Raw genomic sequence first — 24688 nt, forward strand, 5'->3', positions numbered from 1 at the left:
TATTGCGTTAGAATAGCTCGCTCGAGACTTGGGTAATGTAGTGCTAACTGAGTGCTAGTAAAGATAACAGTATGCAACTCTGAAGTGAAATACAGTGCAACTACTCTGCTCTGCAGTGACAAGTGCTTTAGAAACGAGGCAACACAATAACAGTTGTAATAACAATACAAATTCTTAGTGGCTACAAACCAATAATTAATACAACAGTATTAGATTTTTCCTTCAGTGATGGCTCTTATTGAGATGCAGCGCACAATCTAATCAGTCATCTCGCAGAGTTCATGTAGAATGAATTTGCTCAGTATAACTAGTGGGGGACATGCAGGCTGCGTGCTTGTCAAACAATCAAACATCAAACAATATTCTGGTTCCCTTTATGATAAATGCTACTTATATGTGGCCTTTTTTCTTTGTTACGGTAGCACTGTGTTGCTCTATTTCATAGTACGTGAACAAACCCATTTATCCCTATCTGTCATTTCATAACTTGTGAGGTATCTGTCACTTCTGGTCCCACGGGAGTCCTGTATGCAAGTTTCTTTACTCTAATTGAGCTCTTTATTTAATTGACAGTTTATTTTGTCCTAATAAGTCATTTCTAACTGTGATTAGATTAGATTTGCAAGAATGTTGTTTTTGCTCTTTTTTAACTTGTAACCAGCCGTTTTCAACCCACAAAATATAACGATTACCTGATTATTCATGAGCAGGGTCATAGGAATGATATAGTCTTAATTTGGATGATAAGATTAGTTTTCTCCCCCAAGTTTTCAAATGTCAGTTTTAGACATCCAGACCTCATGCTTCAGGCTGGAGTTGCGTAGTTTGTATACTGTGGTAAAGGAATATATGTAGTAGTTTGACAGTAACTGCATTTATAATACATGACTGAAAGTACATTGGGTGATTTTAGCATATTGGCTGTTCTTGAGTGCAATGAATTGCACAATACAATTGTGGAAAGTCACTTAAGACAACAAGGAGTCTTTTTTGTCATTGTGAGATTCATCAATCAACTTGTTTTAGGGGTTAAAGGTCAGTCTTGTAAGTGAAAGTGTGTAGACATATGGAATCTAAATATCCAACAAGGGCTGTCACATTACAACACACTACTGTGCACTGATGGATGTTGTATTAGGTTTCAACCCTTTGTGTTTTCAGGCTTGCAGCTAGACCTCAAGTTGTAAAACAGCGAACGGATCGGATGTATCATAGCACATGAAAACACTATGTTTTGGTAGACTTTTTCTTTAATAACTTTACATACTTTGGGTTCGTGTTGTGTTTCATGATGTGTGTGTGTGTGTATGTGTGTCGGCCTGCTGCTTATAGAAATGACAAAAGGGGTATTTTATATGTGCTTTACTTCAACATTATAAACAATGTGTGGACATTATAGTGCATGTAGTGTTTTTGATGCAGATGAAAAAACTTGAGTTTGTGTAGAGAACACCTTCTTTTAAAGGACTAGCAGGAGCAGAATGAGATGAGGGGTTATTTTGGCGATGGAGATTAAGGCAGGGGCTTTTTGTCATTTGTGCGAGACAAGCCATTCATCCATCCAGTTCACAGCCAAAAAAAGGCTGGTCCCAGAAATTAGCAGTTTCAGCTCAGCAGCAAAGTCGTCGGGCTGTGAAGGCAGAGAGAAATTGACTAATTAGCAATGCGCACTAAAACTTGACGGTTCTCTCTATAACAGCGAGGGAAAGACTCGGTTTTTCTCCCCCTTTCTCTTTTCTTTCTTCCATAGATGTTTGAAATCGCAGTCATTTACGCTCGACAGTTTTTACAATAGCCTTGAGCCATAATTTTGCGAGTCTCTCCAGCATCCATACCCCTGCATGGTCTCTCTCCACCGGCCATGCACGACCGTTTCTCTCCCCAACCGTGGATTTCCTATTACTCTCGTTACGACTCACTGAGCCCCAGGCCCAAGGATAATGATGTGTTGTTTCTTGGTAGCATAATTTGTCACACGTATATTTCTTCTTCTTCTTCTCTTGCAGAAAGCACAGCTCCCTCTCACACACTCACACACTTCTTGTTAATTCAGAAGAACAAATGATCAACGTCAACAAATAACCTGAAATAGTGACTTTATGAGTTGGAATCAATGGTTATTTTCAGACACCACCGACCTTAGACTTTAAAAGGAAAGGACATTTTCTTAAAAGAAGAACAAAGGAACAATTCAAGTGAGAATATTGGGAACCAGAAGCTTACTTTCTTTTTTTTTTGTCAAGAGCTGAAGTCAGGTAAGTTTGGCTGCTTCTCAGGCGAGCTGCTCACATCATTTAGTTGTGACAGGCGCTTTAAGTGAATCTGGCGACAACGTTACAGCACGCTTGTGTCAAGTTTACACACATTGCGCACATAGAAATAGCTTTTGTAGAGCCTAGGAAACAATAGAAATGCATATTAGGTTTAAGTTTACCGAAAGCTGCATTTCAGAGAATATCTTTCGATACTCACGTCCGCTTAACTCAGGTAGGCTAAAAGCGAAACACACCCGTAGGCTACTGCTGCTGACGGCACAGAGACAAACTAATTGCTTTTGTATGACTCCGTAAATATGTCTTCGATGTGTAATGTCCTCATTGTGGGGGTGTGCAGCAAGATAGGAGAAAGGAGAAGTGTAAGCTGAATGCTGCATGTTATCCGTCCACCGTGTCTGTGTTTCTTTATCCGACAACTTCAGCCGCGTTACGGAGGGGAAAGCGCTGCAGCATCTCCGTATCCTCGTTTTGTTTTGACAGCGCCCTTCAAACCTCAGCCTCCATTTAAATCATCTTGAGTTGAGAATGAATAAGAGTGGTACGCCCTGGGAACTACTGCGTTTTTGTTTGTTGCTTTACGACCAGAGCTCAAAGTTGAAAAGCGACTGAAGCCGCATTGGATGTTGATTCTCGCCGGCTGCATGGCATGGATGGACGGGAGATCTGTTCAATAACGTAACTCGAGAAATCGTTTTCTATTGCAATAGTTGACTGATAGCTTCCATAGGCTGCTGTGAGTTGTGCAAATACATGACATGAGGTAAATGGCTTGCATGGTTTATTTGTTGCCTAGGTGGCGTTCACAGCCAGGAAGTCATGTCCAGATCGGGTGATAGAACATCCACCTTTGACCCAACACACAGTGACACCCTGCTGCACGGGCTCAATCTCTTATGGAGAAAACAGCTTTTCTGTGATGTGACTCTCACTGCCCAGGGACAGCAGTTCCACTGCCACAAAGCTGTGCTGGCATCCTGCTCCCAGTATTTCAGATCCCTCTTCTCTTCCCACAATGTAATCAACAATGAGGGGAGCAAAGGGGACCAGGGCAGCAGTGGGACCCCCTCATCCTCACCTGATGACAAGCTGGTGACCCCTAGCGCCAGGCCCATCAATAACCTGGTACTCCAGGGCTGCTCCTCCATTGGACTACGGTTAGTGCTGGAGTACTTGTACACTGCCAATGTGACTCTTTCCCTGGACACAGTGGAAGAGGTGCTGTCAGTCAGCAAGATCCTCAACATCCCTCAGATTACCAAGCTTAGCGTGCAGTTCCTCAACGACCAGATCTCTGTGCAGAACTACAAGCAGATCTGCAAGATTGCTGCACTCCATGGACTGGATGAGACCAAGAAGCTGGCCAACAAGTACCTGGTGGAGGATGTGCTTCTGCTGAACTTTGAGGAGATGTGTGCCATGCTAGATGCTCTGCCACCCCCAGTGGAGTCAGAGCTGGCTCTATTCCAGATGTCAGTCCTCTGGCTGGAGCATGACCGCGAGACTCGCATGCACTACGCGCCGGACCTCATGAAGAGGCTGCGCTTCGCCCTCATACCTGCTCCAGAGTTGGTTGAGAGGGTGCAGTCTGTTGACTTCATGAGGAGTGACCCTGTGTGCCAGAAACTACTCATGGATGCCATGAACTACCACCTTATGCCCTTCAGGCAGCACTGCAGGCAGACCACGGCCAGCAGGTGAGGATGAGACCGACCAACTTAAAGATACAAAAAGAGAAACACACACACGCACACACACATACATACACACAGCAATAAGCTGTTTGAGAGTGGACGGAAAGCGATTAAATGCCTCCCACTTGTTAAATTTGAACAAATTGCCAACTCAAGTATTGCCCACTCGCTCAAACACTGGTTGCACAGCCTGTGTGGTTTAGACCATGTAGGAGGCCGAGCAGAGATGGGAGGTCTGAGGCCCAGTTAATGAGGATTGTGGGGCTTTTACTGTAAGAGACTGCCAGCTGTCAAGAGGCTTGATCTACTCTATGCTACACTGTATCCACAATAACAAGTTTACCTTATGTTTTAGTGAAAAGACAACAAGTCTATTTCCTCACACATCTGTGTAATTGCTTTGTAATCAGTGTAGACAAGATGTAGCAAACTAGATAAAGGTTATGTGTTTGATGTGTAGCAACTCTCATGAATACAATTTAAATTGAATTGTTATCAGGATTACATGGTGATTATGTTACAATTCTGGTATGAGTACAAGAATATCGCAGCTATTGAGGATACAACAAACAAAATACAGTCAGAGGGAATTCAATATATTTCGGTATGTATTATATTTTAAGGACTTATCAAAGAAGGGACAATTTGACAATGCTCCCTATATTCACATTAGATAAAAATGTCTCACTCACACAAAAATAGGCCAAGGCTAACACTTCCATGTTTGTCCTGATCAGCACTTTAAGGAGCTGGTAAGTAGGCAGGCTTGGTCAGTAAGTTGATTGATTGATTGATTGTGCAGGTTTTGTTTACAGAGCTGACCGTTCAGTCAAAGCTAAACATCTTTTGAGTAGTGTTGGCATAAGTGTTGCAATTTTCAACTCATGCATATAACTTTATAGAGCAGAAAATTAGAACTGTGGCATTGGGATTCTTTAAACATGAAAATGAAATTTTGTACCAAGAATCTAAAAGTGAAATAATTAAAAAGAAATCTATTATCCCAATAAGATATCTATTCCCACATATGGACCTGAATGAGCAAAGAATCAGGAATCCTCATAATTAGTTTCACATGCCACTGTTTCTCTCCTCTCAATTAATCACCATTATCTATGTCCAGGGGCTCATTTGCATATGAATAACCCCAAACACTTCCGAGTGGGCCAGTAGCATAGAGAATGTACCGAGACGACTGGGATTTTTCCAAGCATAAAAAAGTAAAATGTGAAAAAGGTGAACGTGACTGAATATAAAGGCCAGCTGCTCTTAATATTTTTTACTGCAGATTGTGATACATTGGTAAATGTGTGTTCAAATCCATTAGGAGACAGATAACGGTCATTAATGTACAGTAAAGTGTGCAGCTTTTGGGTTATAGATCATATACAAACAGCAGGAACTATCACACAACTGGCTCAGAGATGTCACATGAATCACTGCAGCCAATGAAATGGAGACATTGTATAGCCAGGTTTATGTACTCAATTGCGCTTTTAGCCTCCAGCATGGCACCCTGCAGTATCTTCTTCGCTTCACAGCTAATTGAAAAGATATCTTCAGAGTAAAATAACCATTCAATAATGCATCAAAAGGATGAGCATGCTGTTTTTTTTTGTTAATTATAATAAACGTGGCCACATATTGCCTGATTTGTATCTTCAACTTCAGTAGTTAGTAGTAGAAGCTCACTAGGAGCAGTTATTAATCTAATTCATGAATTCTTGAATTTTTTCGTTGATGATTTAATTCATACATTAAACATTTTAAGATCGAAAATCTAAATATGCCGGGCAACTGCTGCTATTACTATCAACATAATAATGTAAATTAAGAAATCAAAGGTGTCCCGTTTTAGGTTGAGCTAATCTTGGCCTTTTGGATGTTTTTTTTTTAGTCTTAATACCTGTTATATTCCTTGTTTCCTAACACTTGTCCACACACACATTACAGAATCCGTTCCAATAAGAGAATGCTGTTACTGGTGGGTGGTTTGCCTCCTGGACCTGATCGCCTCCCCAGCAATTTGGTTCAGTACTATGACGACGAGAAAAAGACATGGAAGATCCTCACAAGTGAGTAGAAAATGCTCTCCTGCCTTTTTTTTTATTTTTTACCTGAGGCATCTTGTGTTAGTGGCTTTTATGATGAGAGAAAGTTGTTCCTATGGAAGACTGTAACACAGGTTAATTTCAATGGAAAATGAGGGGAAGGAGTTCCCTAAATCCTTTAGGTAATAATGTATCACTATCACTTTTAATATAAGTTTTTAATCAGAGCGTGACTTCACAGCACTGTGGAGCTTCATGCCCGGTTTACCTTATTTTTGCTGAAATATGCTGGCAGGATGCATGATCAGATTTGAATCTAATGATCTATTTTGGCAGAGAGAGAACAACAATGACCGTTATGTAGCTTGATAATTCACTCACATTGATGATTGCGTGAGATTCAATTACACTATCAAACTGAAACACAGACGGTTGACCTGGTGTCACTATTTATATTAGGTTTATATACGGTGAGTTAAAGACCAAAGAGATGGCTGGGGTTAGTGGAACACAGCAGCTGTAAAGATACAAAAATACAAACGCAAATATATGATTTTTATTAACTAAATAAGAAAAATAAGATATAAAGACATCTCCCATAACCTGTAGGAAGTTACATGAATGGACAGTTTATGATATTGATTTCATATTATCACATTGAAAGCAAGTTGTAATAATCTCCCCAAAGAATCTGCTGTATTATATCGAAAATAAATGTAGTGTATATAGAGAACATATTTGAAGACTTCCTGCACCTCTGTAAAGTGCTCTTTTTTCTTCCCTGACCTTTTATGGCTCACCACTATATTGTTGTCATATTGCAAAGGTCAAAAAGGAACTAATGGGAAACCATATTTGTCCTTAGCATCATCATTGCCAGACATATTGAGTTTTTGTCCTTTTGTTTTGGTTGAAGCCATATCTCAGCAGTGTCTCTTCATTCGTACATATTAGCCATTGGTCTGTTTTCTGTCAGCTCGATATTGTGCAGTTTATACTCTCACTTTATAGCACAAGTTATGAATGAATGTTGTGTTTTTCGATTGTTGTGTCTTAAATTCAGAAAAAAGTTTTGGACCTTATTTTTACCTCTGCTCAAATATTTTAGCTACTCAAACATTTCTTGGCCGTAATTTGTTATTTTAGCTCATGTTTGGCCAAATCTGTCGGGGTGCATTTTACTAATGGAGCCATGCATGTGTACAGTACTGAAACTCACTGGTGTTTATGTTTTCACTTTCTCATTTAACTTACACTCCTGGGTATAGACTGCAACAAGCAAAAAGGTCAGTAGGGATTTCCATCACTCAAAACTAAAAAGTTAACACTCAAATGGTCCGTGACCAAGTGGAAGGACAAAACTGCAAAATCATCCCCTTAACACATCAGTGACCATCTGATGTAGCCTCCACACAATGGATGCGGAATAGAAGATTATTAACATTCAATCATAACTTTTCAATGAGGCGAAACCTAAGAGGGACAGCCTTTGATTAAGACATTCATCAACACAATTTGGGAAGAATCTGATTCCACTCGTTTGTGCAAGATATATCTACTGCTTGGTGATTCCAGTGTAAAGTTTGCCATCTAGTGTACCCACAGCAGCGTGGACAAACACAAGACAAAGGCAGGCGCAGCTCTGCCACAATGCTGGACTATTCTCTTCTTCTTTTAAACTAACCTGATATTAAAATCTCCCACTTGGAAATGGACCTCATCTACTCAGCATGGCCTAGAACAAAGGAAATTCAGCTCAGTGGGATGCAATTGTAATGGCTTTAAAGGCACGTCAGCGCTCGAGTGGCAGTGGTGCATTAGCTGTGGACTCATTCAACCAACCCAGACTGTGCCTCCATGCAGAGGTTTCTGACTCCCTCTAGTGAGCCCTAGAGCTCACTGTAGACTGGAGTGATGGCGTCCATCTCGTAGAGGACGTGTTCATCCCGCCCTCCTTTGGCTGTTCACCCTTGGGGTTAGAGGAAGATTTAGGGAGAGATAGGTAGATTAATTTCATACTCTTTCTCAGGTGAAATTTCTTGGTTAAGTCTTACTTGTTGTAGAAGGAAATATAATTTATACGTTGAATTTATTTTCACGGCACAAAACTATTACAGAGGTCACGATAATTATTTATTATTATTATTATTATTATTATTATTATTATTATTATTATTATTATTATTATTATTATTATTATAAGTATTATTATATGTTCACCTCTATCTGAGGCACCTGTAGAGGCGGGCAAATGTCCCAAATCCTCCCAACGCACTCCTCAGACTGCAGCCTGTGACATACTGAAAAGCAATAATCTTCTTTTCACAGGGGTACAAGATGATTTTTAGTATGAGTACAAGTCACTAGACATCAAATAAAAAGCCACCCATCCATGTCCTATATACAGTACTGCTGACTGAATTATAATGTAAATCGCATGTAAGGGAATTTGGCAGTCATATGGCACTCATCTTTGAGGTGCACTGGAGGCAGGCAACCTAATCCCTCGTCTCGAGATAAAGCTGTGTTTAGTGTATGTAGTATTAGTTCCTATCTGAGACTCCCCTCCCATAGAGGACCGGCACATGTCAGCCAGTCAGAGTGATATTGCAGGGAGAGGCCAATTGGAAAGAAATGAGATTCAAGGCTGTCTAATTTTGCAGCAACTGTGATCCATCAGGCGGTGGGGAGGTGACAGTGGAAATGACTGATGGAGACAGACAGGTGGGCTTTAACATTTCACTGATTTGTGCTCAAAAAGCACCGGGCCTGAGATTTATTGAGTGAACACGATCATGTTCATTATGACTGTCACCTAAGACCATTTCTCTACATCTCAATGGGGTCACTTCAGCAAAAGAAGACAGAGGAGAGAAGAGGAGCACAAAAAAACATACACAAGGAAAAAACCTCCACAAGGGGTCCTGCTGAAGCTGTGGGCTTGTAGCCATTTAATCTAACTTGTATGAGTATGATACACTAAAGATTGTGTATATTGGACATACTCAATATATTGCTTGATGAAAAACTACTGTGGGATATTTTAATGTGAGATAAGGACAAAAAGAGAACTATTGCACTGTGAGATTCAGTCCGGCAGGTAAGTTAAAGTTAGATAGATAGATAGATAGATAGATAGATAGATAGATAGATAGATAGATAGATAGATAGATAGATAGATAGATAGATAGAATTGTAACAAACAGTTGATGTTGATTGCTGATGATGGCTTGATTCCCCACAAAAAATAACTTCCCGTAGATTGATGAATGGAAGGTTTCAGAACGAAAGCAATGAAAATAAACCCTAACCCGTTGACCCACTCTGGACACTCAGCATGACGAAATAACAACAGACACTAAATTAGGAACACTTCTGGTACAAATGTTTATTTTTTAAATAGTTTACATAGATGTTCTATTAATAAGAACCTAATTCCATTGTAACTGCCATTCAGTTATTATTATGATTTATTTAAGAATAGAATTGATTTGTAAAATTAGTTTTAGCATTATATTTGATGGCAAATGAAGCTTATGTTAACAGTATTTTAGGTTACGCACACACCATAAACAGTGGCTTTATTCATTTATGGATGAATGAAAGTACTGTTGTTTTTGTTGTTGCCTCAAACATTTTGTTTTTATCTGCATGCTATTTCTTTTTTAAACCACCCCTATTGTGTTTGTGAGAGACAACTGTAATGGTCAAATAGTCTAAAGCTGTGGAATTAAAACTTTGTTCATGGTGCACTTTTAAATCAAGTATTATCTGGGAAGGTCATTAGACTTTATTTCCACACCAGGGTTAGGATTAGGGTTGTCCATAGTGTGGCCTAAATAGCCTGGGTTACATGCCAATCTTCATTAAGGAGGCATTCATTATTTTATGAAAAAAAGGTTGTGTTTCTTGGGGTTTACATATGACTTTTTTTTATAATAGTATTTACAGTACATTACAGAGTTTTGATTTCAACTTTACTGACCATCATTTATGCATTTTTGTGATTGACAGATTTTGATTTCTGTTTCCCGTCTAGTAATGCCTTACAACAGCGCCCATCACTGCGTGGTGGAGGTGGAGAACTTCCTGCTGCTGCTGGGCGGAGAGGACCAGTGGAACCCCAATGGTACAGTCACACTACGGACTGAATGTCTTCCTTTCCAGTGATTTCACACAGCAGATTTGGCAGTGGTGACTGATTGTAGAGAGCGCTCTAAACCAGATTTTATGCAAGTTCAATCCCATCAGAGTTACACTAATGTAACACTTGATAGTTTTGGCCCCACTCATTGTAGAGCCAGTTCAGCTTTGAGTGAACAAACAACACTCCATTCAACACTTGTCAATAATTGGCATAGAACAATAACTGTTATTAACAGTGAAATATTTGTGGAGTGGAAGTGTTGAGAGCTTTCTGTGAAATGGTGGTTACACACCGCCGTAGAAGGAAACAAAGACTGTAAATGATCAACAAAATCTGATACTGTGCTTTTAGTTCTTTTTTCACCAAGTATCATAACAATACACTGCTGCACATAGGGAAATTAGTAGTGTTTATTTAGTTCTGAGAGTGAAAATCAATACAATACCAATACACATTATTAGCGATAATTTAAGAGGTTTTGAACAAGTGTGTGGGTGGTGAATTTCAGATATGTTTACATTAAATGAAGACTCTCAGAGTAACAGTTGTGCATTTAATTGGTGCTGTGTATTACAAAATAATTGGCAAAGAGTTAACCAATTACACCTAAGCACTGCCATAGTCTACCTAAACTGTGTTGAACCCTAAAGACTTGTAATCAGAGTAATTACTGTCATCTGGATTTGTGTCTGTTTTGCAGGAAAACACAGCACTCATTTTGTGAGCCGCTACGATCCCAGATTCAACAGTTGGATACAGTTGCCTCCTATGCAGGAGAGGTAAGTCTGTTTGTAGTTGAATACAGAATCTTTCATTCATACTGGCCAAAAGAAGATATAGTTACAGTAACTCTGATGATGCATCAAGAGACTGTAGGATTTCAAGGGTCTTGAAAGAACTGCACACACTTTATTGACTTCTAATAAGTCAAATATAATGAAAACAATGTTTATATTTTTTGTTTGCATACACACATTGGTATTGATCTCTATTACTTTAGATGTACATTATCATCTTTAGAATTTATGATGTTATGACATTAAGTTAAATGTCTAATGAAAAAGTAACTACAGCCATTATTCTCGCTTCAATAGAAGTGCTCACAACTGGTAAGCATATGACTAGCACAGTTAATAAATGGTTGTGTGTAAGGTGATTTCCAGCTTACACAAACTAGTCATTGCTGGTTTATTTAATGATGTTGTCTGGTTGACACTTCCTTCCTCAGGAGAGCCAGTTTCTTTGCCTGCCGCCTGGATAAGCACCTGTACGTGATTGGTGGTAGGAACGAGAGTGGCTACCTCTCCAGCGTTGAGTCCTACAACCTGGAGACTAACGAGTGGAACTACGTTTCGTCTCTGCCGCAGCCTCTGGCTGCCCATGCAGGAGCCGTGCACAACGGCAAGATCTACATATCAGGTCAGGAGAGAACCTGCCACACTTATTATCCCATCTTCTTTTGTCATGATAAAACCCATTTAACTCTCTGCAAATAATAAGTTATCCCTCCACTACATAACATAGACAGAATGTTGTTTTTATAATGTTCATTGCTCAGCATTTGAATAAGAAATACTACTTTATTTGTATTTTGGGATTTTTTGGTGGGTGTCATTTTAGGCCTTTAATTGATATGACAGCTTAGGAATGAATGGGAAGAGAGAGGGGGAATGACATGCTGCAAAGGGCCGCAGGTTAGACTTGAACCTGCAGCCGCTGTGACAAGGACCGAGCCTCTTTACATGGGGCACACGCTCTTCCGGTTGAGCTACCCAGGTGCCCCAAAATATATCATATTGAAAAAACACTCAACACAGACAACAACCATAAACACCAACACAGTACAGAGTTAAGCATTAATGGATTGTAACTAAGTACATTTAAGTACAAATATGAGGTAGTTATACTTTAGTATTTAGAGTATTTAAACATCTATTCTACTACAGTTTAGAGCAAGGGTCTTCAATGTTTTTTTTAAGCCAAGGACCCCTTATCTGAGACAGATGGAGCAGGGACCTCTTACTTCATGTTGTATAAAATTAAGTTGCATATTAAACTGGGCGGCAGCCTAAAGCATATGCATATATCTTTAGTGCATAGAATGCTAAGGTATTGAATATTAGTTGGTATGATTTTTATAAATATTGTTTTAATGTTGAAACATACATGTGGCACAGTCAATCCTTATTAACTGTATCTGTGGCTACCTTAGTGACTACCTTTCCTCATGGGTACAATATGATAGGCCAGTAATCCTATCATAAATGTTTTTTTTTCTTCACAAATAGGCTGATTCATATTTATATATGTTGTATTAATTTTACCCATTTTTATTTTTGAAAAAAAATATTTCAAAAGTTGCAAAGAAACTCCCTTAATTAATTTTGCCAGATGAAGTATCGAAACATTCCTTACTATAAAATTTTAGTTTTTTCACGTTAAACAATTTGCAGGAGTTTCTTTTCACTGGCTGACCCCCTGCAGTGACTCTGAGGACCCCCTAGGGGCACAGGTCCCCCTGTTGAAGAGAAATAATGTACTTTTAATATCATTAAGTTTGTTTGACAGCTATAGTTACAAATTACTTTGCAAATTAAGATTTTATAAATCAAACGTGATAATTAAAAAAAATACTAGTACAGTGCCCATTGGGTCGATTGCTTGGTCCATGGTATTGCTGCTTGTAGAATTCTTCAAAACCAAATTGTACCCCAAAATTGCTTACAAAAGGACCCCAAACTACTTAATGTGCAACTACACTGTAGAGACTTACAGTGTAGTCTATCACAACATCAGTGCAAGAGATTGTACTATTATATTTACCTAACATAGAACGTGAGATTTAGAATGTAGTCACAAAATATCACAATGAAAATGTTGAGTAATCAGACATTAGCCTAGTGGAATCATTGCCACCCACTTGGCCCGTTATGAGAGCTAACCAGCGTATATTATATCAGCGTTAATCAACCAACAGAAAAAGATTAGGAGAGAAAGAGAGAGAGAAAGAGAGAGAGCAAGAGAGAAATATCGTCAACAATAATGGGTTAGGGTTAGGGTTAGCACCAAACAAAAGCTGGCTTCAGCTGCTCTCGTAGGTGTGTCTGACTGCAGAAAGAAAGATCCAGGTGAGTTTCCCTCCCCTATTTATAGACTCAACCCCTTTGGCTGGGTCCTAGTGCTAGACAACCTCTTGCCAGCCCTATCAGTTTATTAGATAGATTGTTTGGGTCTGAGGTGTATTTCACGTTGTAGCTGTCAAAAGCTCCGCTGCTTTCTTCGACCCTCTCTGTCTCTGGTCCTGCGCTGTGCTCACTCAGTGTGCAGGGTGAGAGGGGGAGTGGCCAGCGGCTAGAGCGGGTAAAGCCAATGTGTGCTTCTTTTACCGATATATATATAACAATGTCTTTTTGCATTTCTAATCCAAACAATGTCAACGTTTGGCACTGCACTTACTCGTGCCCATAGCAAGACATCTGTCAAGTTTGAAATCCATCAGAGTAGATGTTCGGGAGATATGCAAATAACAGACACACAGACAGACAGACCTTCCTGTAATTCATAGATTGATAATGCATTGATTAAATTATAAAATCAAAGAGCATCTTACAAAGTAATGCATTACCATTTGTAGACAATGAATTTAATGTATGATAATACCAACAAGTGTCATTCTGTTCCATAATGATTACATTTCAATTTTGCTTTTTGATTAGTCAGTTCTTGCAGGTTAAAGATGCATGAAACGCTGCAATACAAATGTTTCATAACCAGTTCAATATGCTTCAATATAAATTTCATGCAACATTTTTTCTAAAATCTAAAATAATATCCTTTATTTTAGTGCCATCTATACCAGTCAAATATGCATCATACCAACCAACGCTGAATGTTATAAACCAAAATCCTCTCCTTCCACAAGCTATCACTGAATCATCAGTGAGTTTTATGACTATTGTTCTGTATAATGCACCACACCAGTTATTACAGTACAAAAAAAACTAAAGAGATAAAAGACACCAACTTTGAGTGTTTGAATACAGCTGGTTGGAAAAGGCACCATTAACTTTTACGCACTGCAATATTTTAATTAAAAAAGTCTAGCCAGAGATACAAAGATCAAGTTTCTCTGTAAACATATGTGGCTGGAAAGTATTATTTTCAGAATTAAAGAAATATAACATAACATAGAATTTGTTTCAAAACTGGTTCAAGGTCAGCAAAAAATCAATTCATGGTTATTGATCAGAGTGTTTTGGGTGGCAGTAGCTCAGTCCGTAGGACGTTGGGTTGGTTGGGCTGGTTCAAGTCCCAGTACGGACCAAAGTACCGAGTACTGGTAGCTGGAGAAATGGCAGTTCACCTCCTGGGCGCTGCCAGGTGCTCTTGAGCAAGGCACTGTACCCCCCCCCCCCCCCCCCCCCCCCCCCCCCCCCCCCCCCCCCATTCGCTCAGGGTGCTGGTCCAGCACTGGTAGCCCACTCACTCTGACATCTCTCCATTTGTGTGTGTGTGTGTGTGTGTGTGTGTGTGTGTGCGTGTCACGATTATCAGTCCTGTGTAGTGATTTTTAACAAAACAGTGTCAATTGTAACTTCCCCACTGGGGACCAATAAACAGTATTTATTATTATTAAATTAAAATCATGACATGAGCAGCCAGTGTGTCTTCCTACAGTAAGAACCTCAACACAGTATTAAAGGTGAAGTTTTGTGTTTGCAGGAGGGGTGCACAATGGGGAGTATGTGTCCTGGCTCTACTGTTATGACCCTGTAATGGATGTGTGGGCGAGGAAACAGGATATGAACACAAAGCGTGCCATTCATGCCCTGGCTGGAATGAACGACCGCCTATATGCTATTGGTGGAAACCATTTGAAAGGTAAGCACTCGAGCGTTTCAGGAAATTAACAGAAAGAGAAAAGTGAAAGAGATGATGGTGATGCGAGCAGGCAACGATGGCCTTTATAACACGGTGCACCCTCAGCTACACGTCATCATTTAAGGTACAAAAAGCAAAGAAAAAAGAAAAACACGTGTGATTTACAGTTACATGTTGTGCATTTGTATTTGGTTGGCAAAACTGAATGCTGGCGTTTGGAATACTGTTAAATGTACATTTAAGTAGCTCTAAATGGCTTTTCACTGCCACCGTGTAAAATTCAGCTCATGAAAATTTAGCATAAGTGCACTGAGATCTGTCACAACTGTCTTTGAGGTTTATTTTTGTTGAGTTGATGTGTGTTTTTTACTGTCTTTACTGGGCATTTGTTCAATGACGGGGCCTTTTAGCTGCATAGTACGGTACATTTTATTTTAAATCTAAAAAGTATTTGTCATTAACATTAAATCAAATCAAACAAGGTAAAATTAGCAGAAAGAAAGCTCCCCTGGACTTTACTAAAGGTGCTGTAAACAATGTCATGCGTGTTTAGGATAGAACATTTGTTGTCACATACAGCAAACATCTCCCCACTATCAACGAGCTGCCTGTTCCCAGAACACATTGTAAAAAAACGCGGCCTCTGTAGACAGCCTACAGGTCTACAAACGGCAACAAAAATAAAATGTGCCCACCTGCACCACGAAGCATACACAGACAGTGTTCCAGGGTTCCAACCAATAACCGACCAGAAGGATTCGGGAGTGGGAGGGTTAGTGCGCGGAAGCACAGATGGGAGGGGACGGGATGAGGAGGAAGGAGGGGCAAGCTAGTCTCGTTTTGTTTGAAAAGACTTCGAACATCAACAGGAAGTAACGTCACAAAACATCGCTTGGAGCACCTTTACGAGTTTAACACTTAAAATCTCATCTAATCGGCCTAATGAGGACTGTGTGTGTAGTTTGATCAAATTTGACCCGGCAACATAAACAAATAAAACCATGACTGTCTTTAATTTTTCATTAAAATGTTGTTATATACTGATTGGTCCACAGAAGTACGTGACATCACCCTTTTGCCACCCACTTAAAAAAACAGTAAGAAGAGCGTGTAGGAAACAGCACAAAGAAAAAAACTAAAAGTGTTAGAGTAATGCTTAGAGTAAGAGGTTGTTTGCAAAAATGTGTTGTCATGGCCTTTAAAGTTTAGAAAAAGCAGTATATTACTGTATCCTGGACCTTCATTATTAACTTCACTGAAGTACTTTCATGAGTTTAAGATCCTTGTCTTCCTCCATCACATAGGGTTCTCCCACCTTGACGTAATGTTGGTGGAGTGTTACGACCCGAAAGCTGACCAGTGGAACATCCTGCAGACACCCATCCTGGAGGGCCGCAGCGGCCCAGGCTGTGCTGTGTTGGATGACAGCATCTTCCTCGTGGGCGGCTACAGCTGGAGCATGGTATAATCTTACATATCATATTAGATTATTTTATATCAAAACCGAGGGCTGGCAAAAGTCAAATTTTTTTTTTGTCAACAAATCCTATAAAAACACCAAAACTTACAATGCAAAAAGTCTTTCAGAACCCATCTGTGGCATGGGTCAGAAAAAATAAAATCTATATAAATGATTTTGACTTTAAAAATTAATTTTCTTAAAAATCTGGGCATCATAGTTTTTTTTTAGCAAATGTCACTCAAAGACAGGAATAAATAGTGGATTTGTTGGGAACTATTTGCAGCTGCGTATTTGGTGCACTAGTGAGTATTTTCAGCAGCAAGATGGGCTCCAGTACAGTGTGCGGGTTCATGGTGATGAAGGAGTGTGTCACCGCGTTTTTGGTGTGGGTCCGCTGCACAGAGCCATAAGCTATATCAGGCTGCGGCTAAGCAGGCACCGCTTGTTAGTAGGATTAGTTCATTGTTGGTCTCTACATGGAATTTGTAAAAGAAAAATATAGAAAATAACCAGACTTAATCTTTAAAGTCCCTGCTGTTTTTGACCACATGCATTTATATAAAAACTGAGTTTTTTCCATTTCCATTTTAAATCCAAACAGCGCCAACAGGAACGAAGAGAATGACTTGATTTGTTTTTCCTCAGGGGGCCTATAAGTCTTCTACCATCTGCTACAGCCCAGAGAAAGGAACATGGACAGAGTTGGAGGGAGAGGTGGCAGAGCCCTTAGCGGGCCCAGCCTGTTCCACTGTCATACTACCTGCCTGCCTTCCCTTTAACAAATGACAACTAATCCAACTGAAGGGCGGTAAGGGTGTGGAGCGGGAGTGTGAATGGAGGCAGGACCATCAATAAGCAAAACAGTTGTTCAATAATTTTCTGACAAACCCTCCGGTCAGATGACTGGGGTGTGTATAAATTATTTTTTTACAGGTTTGACCAGAGCACTTTCGTTATTCCCTACTGAAGGTTTGAAAAAAAGAATTGTGTAACTCATGTATTTAATCATCTGTGTTCTGAGAAATGGTCAGTTTCATATTTGATTTGATTTAATCTGATAGTAAGTGTTTTTTGCTTCTCTTCTATAGCACGCATAGTGTTGAAATGAATTATAGCTTTCAAATCCATTGTATCTTGTATTCAGTAGAGGCATAATTCCATTTAATGCAGTGTTGTTTAATGGACTAACACTGTGAGAAAAGGTGATCGGTCCAAAATTGTCATCATGGGGTTAAGTTAAACTAGGGCTGGGTGAGTTACATTAACAATAATGATCAAAGCGTATACATATTCTTCATCACTCATGTTATAACTCACTTCTCTCTCGCTGGATTGTGCATTTATCCTGTTGTTGAATCATTATGCAACTGTTGTCTTTCTCTAAAAGAATAACATTTACCTGTCTAAAATGGTGACATTTCCAGAAACCTTTCCTTACTGCAATCATTATGTAGCCGACAAAAATACCTTGTAACTAGGTACACAGGTAGGTACAGGTATACCGGATCCAAACACAACCAGGACATTGTAAAAAAGACACATTAACGCAATGATCTTTATGAGAATGTTACCATGTCACCCAGCCCTAATTTACAGCAAAACTAATTATCTTAATTGTTTAAACCCAGACTGAAGTCGTGTTTCTGTATAACTTAACAGAAAAAAATCTTGCCAAATGTTTGTGGCAAATATTCTTCATGCAGAAAGAAACGCAACTGAAGTTTTGCCGGTGATTCTTAATATTCACATGAAGCACTAATGTTCACATTAATTATACAATGACGGTACAATCAAATTGTAATTGCTAGCCAATGTATTTATGGGTAGCGTGTTTGGGTAAACAGATGAAGAGGACATTAGTTTGTTCTCCTTTACAGGTGAATGCTACCAGGCCTGTTTATGAGGCCACGGAGAATTTACCTTGACGGGATTTGAATCTTTAATGTATGAAAAATAAACAAGTGTTCAATGGTCCTTAATGCACTAATAGTGAACTTTTAATTCAGCAAACAAAGTTTACAAAAATGTTAATTAATCATTGTGCTGTTTAAAAAAAAAAAAGAAGATCAAATGAATCTCAAATGAAGTCTAGTCTACATTATTAGGTTGAAAAAAGTTGACTCTAAATATCGATGCAGTACCTGTTGAATTCTGTAAAGATTTGTTGATTTCATTCTTGTACATAATCGCTTGCAGTGAAAGATTTTTGTGCACTCAACCTTGGATTTATTCTCAAATCCTGTTATGTCCTTTGCATTTTAGAATATGGAAATAAATTGACTCTTGATGATTAAAATGCATTTTCAGTTCTTTGACATTCTGGACAGAAGACTTGCTTCATTAGAATGTTCTATGAAGTGGATGTGAGCAGTCTGATGAAGGTCTCATATAATAACAAAATAAACCGGTATAAAGATGAAGATGTTCCTTATTGGACATCCACTATACTTAAACTGAGTTTAGGAATTCTCCAAAGTTTCATTTTGAGATGGGCTTATGACAGAGAAAAACATATTTCTACTATCCAGTTTTGTATTTTTATTGGAATAGTTTTCTGCCTCAAAATGTAATGAAGTGAAACAACCCAATGACACAAAAATCGTTCTTTGGTTGAACTGTTCACCACTAATTTTAAAGAGTCATGAACCTGTGAAAGAGCCGCTGAACACAGAGGAACTTGGAGATCTGTCTAATTTATTAAAACACTACTTCACACTTTGACAAAATGAGACTCAAACACAAAATAAATGCCAAGTGTTCACAAGTCATAAGGACACATCCCTTTCTGCTTGCCTAGAGCTAGCTTTCATACCTGAAGACTCCCCTACAGCTGTGTTGGCTGTACTGTAGTTGAATTAGTTGAAGCATCCTGGTGCTATTACCATGTGTCAACATGAGTTAACGACAGAGTCATTAAACTTGCTGTTTGCCTCTGCAGCCCCTAATTAGGTTTGGGTATTGTTTGGATTTTTACGATTCCGATGCCAAAACATTACTTTTAAAACAATTCCGATTCCTTCTTGAAAAACTTAACTTTTTTAATTGAAATCAATTAAAATTTAACAATATAATAACTTTTCAAAGTAACCCAAGTCACCTAACACACAACTACAATGATCTATCAAAAATCAGTTTTAAAACACTATTAACAGTATAAGTGCGGTATTAGCAATCAATATTATATTAGCTTGGTTACCTGCAGAAAGGCTGCTGTCATCATTGTCCTAATCATCAATGTTCACAAAAATGCTAGCAGTCAGACTTGAACTGGTCCCGCTGTCACTGGGACCAGAGACTGATGTCCGCATGCTGTCCAACACCGTGTATCCCTCTGCCTTAAGATGTATCCCGTGTGTCGCCGCATATTTCAATAAATTCAACAAGTTTCCCCCTTTGCAGGTAACCGTTTTGAAACATTTGTTGCATTCTGCAGTGTCGGAATCCTCCGCTGTAAAATACATTCACACTTATGTCTGCTTTGCTTTAGGCATTTTAAATGCATTTAAAGCTAGCTAGCTAACGACAGACTAGCAGAGCAAGTGTAAGATGTGTCCTAGTGATCACGTGCAGTGAATGGTTAATTTGCTTTTATGTCCGTTTTGGTGAGCCCAAAGGAAAAATGTGGCCTTTTAAAAGTAGCCAACATTTACGGCAGCTAACTAACATCAGACCACAGAGAAAGTGTGATATTTTTAAGTCCATTTTGGATAATTTCAGTCGATAAATTAAGTGCAATTAAAATGAGGAATCTAAATTTGCGCTCTAATCCGTTCCGACTCCCAACCGGGTACCGGGAACCAGGTTTCGGTACCCAACCCTACCCCTAATACCTACGTGTAATAAAGATGCGTCTCCATACTCTGGGCCTACAAAAGGTTAGATTATTTAAAAATCTGAGTGAGAGATTAAAAGAAAACTGCATTGCACTGAGCAGAAGTCTGTAAAATGTGAACCAACAAGCATACAAAGATTCTGATGTTCACCCTCAGGGTTGCCTCTTATGCCAGACCAGATTTGATTTGCCAACCATTTACTACCAACTGTCTCATTCACCAAACAGCATGCTCGTCCTCCTACAGTACACACACACACACACACACACACACACACACACACACACACACACACACACACACACACACACACACACACACACACACCTCTGATGGTATATTTCTAATGTCTTTTTTTCCCCCCTTCTTTCAATGGTTTCTCTGCTTGGCGTCTCCACGTCATGCATCCACTTGGCTGCGTGCCTGGAAGATAAGATGGCAATTATTTCCTCACTGAGATGATTCTGTTAGATTACATAAATAAATATCTAATCCACGCAATATGGCATTGGGACATAGAAAAATATGTCTGAATAATCCTACCCTGTGTTCTTTGTGTTAAAAAGTGCTCAGGGACATGTCTGACAACTACTGCGGTTTATAGAGATATTTGAATAGATAGTTGAGGGGACTCTGGGCGATTAAGGAAAATTATAACCTGATTAAGACAAAGATTTGGAAAGCCGTCCCAGGACAAACATTAGGAGAAACACAGTTTTAATTAGAAGTCTTCATTTACCCTTCAGTGTTGGTGGCAGCAGATGGTTTCTGCGCCACTCTTAGTCCCATGGCTGACACCTCTTCCTCAGTTTAGGGAATTGCAGGATTGGTTAAAATGAACACGTCTGACCTTTTAATTATAGTAAGTACATGGACCATCGTGGCTTGGTTTTAATCAAAGAAACAGTATTCTCTGTCCTTGGCTCTAGATTCATAATATAGTACATACACATGACACACTTGAGACCTGAAAAGAAGGATTTTATAAAGATTGTGTTTAAGGTTTTGGAAGAAACCTTTGCTTTTTTAAATGTATGTATATAACATTTTTTTTCAGTGCATTCATCAAGCTGAAAACATTAGATTGTTACTGACATAAAGCTTTTGACATTTTGTCCTGCTTCTACTAAACAAAATTTCAAAAGTAAATGTATATTACTTACTTACATTTATATGGCAGCTGTTGTTACTCTACAGATTACGCTTTTACACACATCATCATCATCTCCACCACTTTATTAAATGGAATATATCTATAGATAATATGATCCAACAGCTTACTGTTCATATTACTGCATTAGCACTAATGATCTATTTTTTTTCTAACTATAATACACGGAATACTAAAGTATTGTACATTCACTTAAGATCTTTAAGTACTTATTTGAAGTGATGCCTTTGACTCATAATGGAATATTACCAATCTGGTTTTACTTCTTTTAATTATTTAAAGGGAAAAATATACTTCTTTCACCACTGCTTACTTCATTGGGGATTTGGGGAGGTAAAACAAACACTGCAGTTCCAAGAAAACTTGTGCCTGCTCTGCTGTTGGACAAACAAAAAGGATACAGGTGAAGGTAAAACCTGTACCTTCTTATGCCAATTCTCTGGACAAACGGAATGTCCAGGTTAAAGTCTGACATCTGGCGCGTAGCAGGCTTTGCCCCTCAACTCTGCTTCGGGAAACTACAAACTTTAAGCTAGCTAGTCACACTCTGTAAACGGAATGTTTGAAGAAAATTTTGGATCGTGCAATAAGGCAGACCTGCTTGGTATTTCAGTGAATGATTGTAAAGACTTACAAAGAATGTGTTTACGACATTAACTACCTAACTGGGACGTTTTGATACCAATGGGCAGGGATGCTGTGGACGAATTGGAGGCCGTACAGGTGATGCACTGGTACGAGCTAGCTAACATTTACCATGCAGCAGCTAATTTAAATAGCTCATGTTACTGTGTTTAGCGAACAGTTACCTTCATTTAGGCATACATTTCATGTGGCGTTTTCTTTTGTTGGGTGAAAATGTTCCACGAAAGTTCCTTCTGGAGACATTTTGCACTAGACACCGTCGCTGAATTTGGAATTTAGCGCCGCCCAAGACGATTGTGGTTTGGTTTAAGTTCTCAACATGTGTGGTGTAGCCAGACCTATCGGCACAATGCAACACTAGTGTGTACAGTATGCGGCTGAAGTCCACCATCTAGTGTGCTCATATCAGACCACAGTTGTTTGAAATAGCAGACCTGTTGCATGTATTGCTTTCACTTAAAAAATATCTACTCTCCGAGCAGGTAGACTTAGCTTGAATTGTGTCTGCACATTTTAAATTAACTCTTTAAATGAAGTTTTAAGATCCAGCCGTTCATACTGACCCACATAAAGTGACTCATGTCAGCGCAGCTCAGCTAGTGAAAATGATTGGGATTATCTCCATGCCTGTTTACGTTTATGTGAGCCACGCTCCTCCGCCGCGGTATTTATAGCCAAACAGCCGTAATCATCACTCAAGGAATCCTCGCGGAATCGTCCTCAAACCTCTAAATTTGCATTGAGTGAATAGAGAATTTTAGTATCCACTTGAACGGGGCTTTCTGACGATGAAGGAGCGCGCCTTACCTCAAGGTAAAGCTGTCAAATTCATTACTCATTTCATTCATTAATTGTTTTTTTTTCTCCTGTCGCGCGCGCAGTGCATTACTCCTCTCCCTCCAGTGAACATTTTTAGCATCTTATTCATCTATTCTTACTTGATATACTGCTTCTGCGTGGTTTTTTTCTTCCTTTCTTTACGTGCGTCAAACAAGAAACAGCATCCTAATTAGCAATACCTGTTAACAGGATAGTTAATTTATTCCTTAAAACGATTGCAGACCAGCAGCTGACTTGCACAAATTAGAGGATGGGCTGCCTGCGGTTCCAGTGGTTCCACTAATGAAAGGAGATCAGAGTAATAAGAATAAAAAAAAAAAGAACGACTGTTTTAACTTTAAAACAGATAAGGTGGACGCATTTTGCAGGAATAATTAGAGTCTCTAGCACACTGCTGTGATGCTTTCATGCTTTCATCTATGGCATAGATTCAGAGGCAAATCATCCTAGTTCTTTGCACCTGCAGCTTTTTGAAGGTGTGCGTGTTGATACAGCTGTGGCTGCTAAAAAAGTCACCAAAAAGAAAAGGCATCACATATATTTTAAATTTGCACGGCTGTGCAAAAACAGCGCCAGCCTGTCCATCAGCAGCATAATGCAGCCATCAAGCCACCACCCATGTAAATGGGTGCGTTGACCTTGTAGCCTCTCCCGGCTTTCAGATGAGCGCTGTGCTGCATTTGAGGGCAGAGCTCAAGTCAGTCTGTCTAGTTCACGTCTGAGGAGCCCTGCTGCTGATGTATGAGTCACTGTGCCTTTTGCTTCAGCTCTCCCACACTCAGTCATCTTCCTTTCAGCTCCGGCTCAGTGGGAACAGCCTTGTTTGGTCTGTCTCTGACTGGCTCACCTCAAACTATCTGTTTTCCAGCTGTGCCACCTCATCTCACTCATATGTCTCTGTCCCTGTTACAACAGGATAAGGGTTTTACAGGTCCGTTATGGTGTGTTCAGTGTTATTTTGAAAAAAAAGGGGGTGGATTTAAGGTCCCATGGCATGGAAATGTCACTTTTATGAGGACTTTTTTAAATGAATATGCGTCACCCTAGCCTGCAGTGGCTTGAAACGGCGATAGGTGTATGAACAGATCTTATGAGGTCATAAGGAGCAAGGTTACCTCCCCTTTCTCTGCTTTGCCCACCCAGAGAATTTGGCATCCCGTGAGAAAAAGACATCATGGCTTTCAACTGTATAAATTGGCATGTGGTCGAGGCCACACCCCCAGCCTCCACCTTGCCCCCCCTCCTCAAAAGCTAAAGACTCAGAAATGGCACATCCTAAGTAAAGCCCATTGTGGGACTGGCTCTAGTGGCTGTAATTCTGCACCAAGGCTGAAATTTGGGAAAGAGACCTCAGACATGGTATTGGGGACCACTAAGGTCTGTATTAAAGAGACTTCAAATATGGTATTAGGGGACCACTAAGGTCTGTATAAAAGAGACTTCAAATATGGTATTAGGGGACCACTAAGGTCTATATAAAAGAGAATTCAGATAAAGTATTAGGGGACCACTAAGGTCTATATAAAAGCATCCAAAGAGCACCATGTCATGAGACCGTAAAAGCAAGAAAGTCCCTGCTGTGTTTAATGCTCTCTAGATATTGATTATCTAATATCTGACCCACAAAGTCTAACTCCACTTACCAGTACAATTACTGGGACAATTTCTGCATGGCTGCTGGTGTAATGCTT

The 24688-nt window shown here is 39.5% G+C and overlaps 2 protein-coding genes across 8 annotated transcripts in view; both read left to right on the forward strand.

The window, feature by feature from the left end:
• The first annotated feature begins 1378 nt into the window (after window positions 1-1378).
• Window positions 1379-17889, forward strand: klhl14 (kelch-like family member 14). Of its 2 annotated transcripts, XM_034888710.1 has the most exons (9): window positions 1379-2255; window positions 3070-3970; window positions 5921-6042; window positions 10058-10147; window positions 10866-10944; window positions 11394-11584; window positions 14888-15046; window positions 16351-16508; window positions 17154-17889. In XM_034888710.1, the coding sequence occupies exons 2-9, from the start codon at window positions 3093-3095 to the stop codon at window positions 17292-17294; spliced, it is 1818 nt and encodes a 605-aa protein (XP_034744601.1). In that variant the 5' UTR covers window positions 1379-2255; window positions 3070-3092; the 3' UTR covers window positions 17295-17889. The 2 variants fall into 2 exon arrangements, with proteins under 2 accessions (XP_034744601.1, XP_034744602.1); XM_034888711.1 differs by lacking the exon at window positions 1379-2255 and having other exon boundaries at window positions 2276-3970.
• Window positions 17890-22781: 4892 nt separating this feature from the next.
• cacna1eb (calcium channel, voltage-dependent, R type, alpha 1E subunit b) overlaps window positions 22782-24688 on the forward strand; it is a 57672-nt gene continuing 55765 nt past the window's right edge. For all 6 annotated transcript variants that reach the window (XM_034887829.1, XM_034887832.1, XM_034887833.1 and 3 more), the window contains exon 1: window positions 22782-22970. The gene's annotated coding sequence lies outside the window, so the exon portion shown is untranslated. The remainder of the gene's footprint in view (window positions 22971-24688) is intronic.

Source organism: Etheostoma cragini, chromosome 12, assembly GCF_013103735.1.
Source record: "Etheostoma cragini isolate CJK2018 chromosome 12, CSU_Ecrag_1.0, whole genome shotgun sequence".
Classification (NCBI taxonomy): Eukaryota; Metazoa; Chordata; class Actinopteri; order Perciformes; family Percidae; genus Etheostoma; species Etheostoma cragini.

Bases quoted from the DNA above. Each gene is read 5' to 3' on its own strand.
- klhl14 (XM_034888710.1), top strand. From the start codon at position 3,093: ATGTCCAGATCGGGTGATAGAACATCCACCTTTGACCCAACACACAGT. The intron at 6,043-10,057 runs GTGAGTAGAAAA...TTTCCCGTCTAG, and splicing joins GACATGGAAGATCCTCACAA to TAATGCCTTACAACAGCGCC. The intron at 16,509-17,153 runs GTATAATCTTAC...GTTTTTCCTCAG, and splicing joins GCGGCTACAGCTGGAGCATG to GGGGCCTATAAGTCTTCTAC.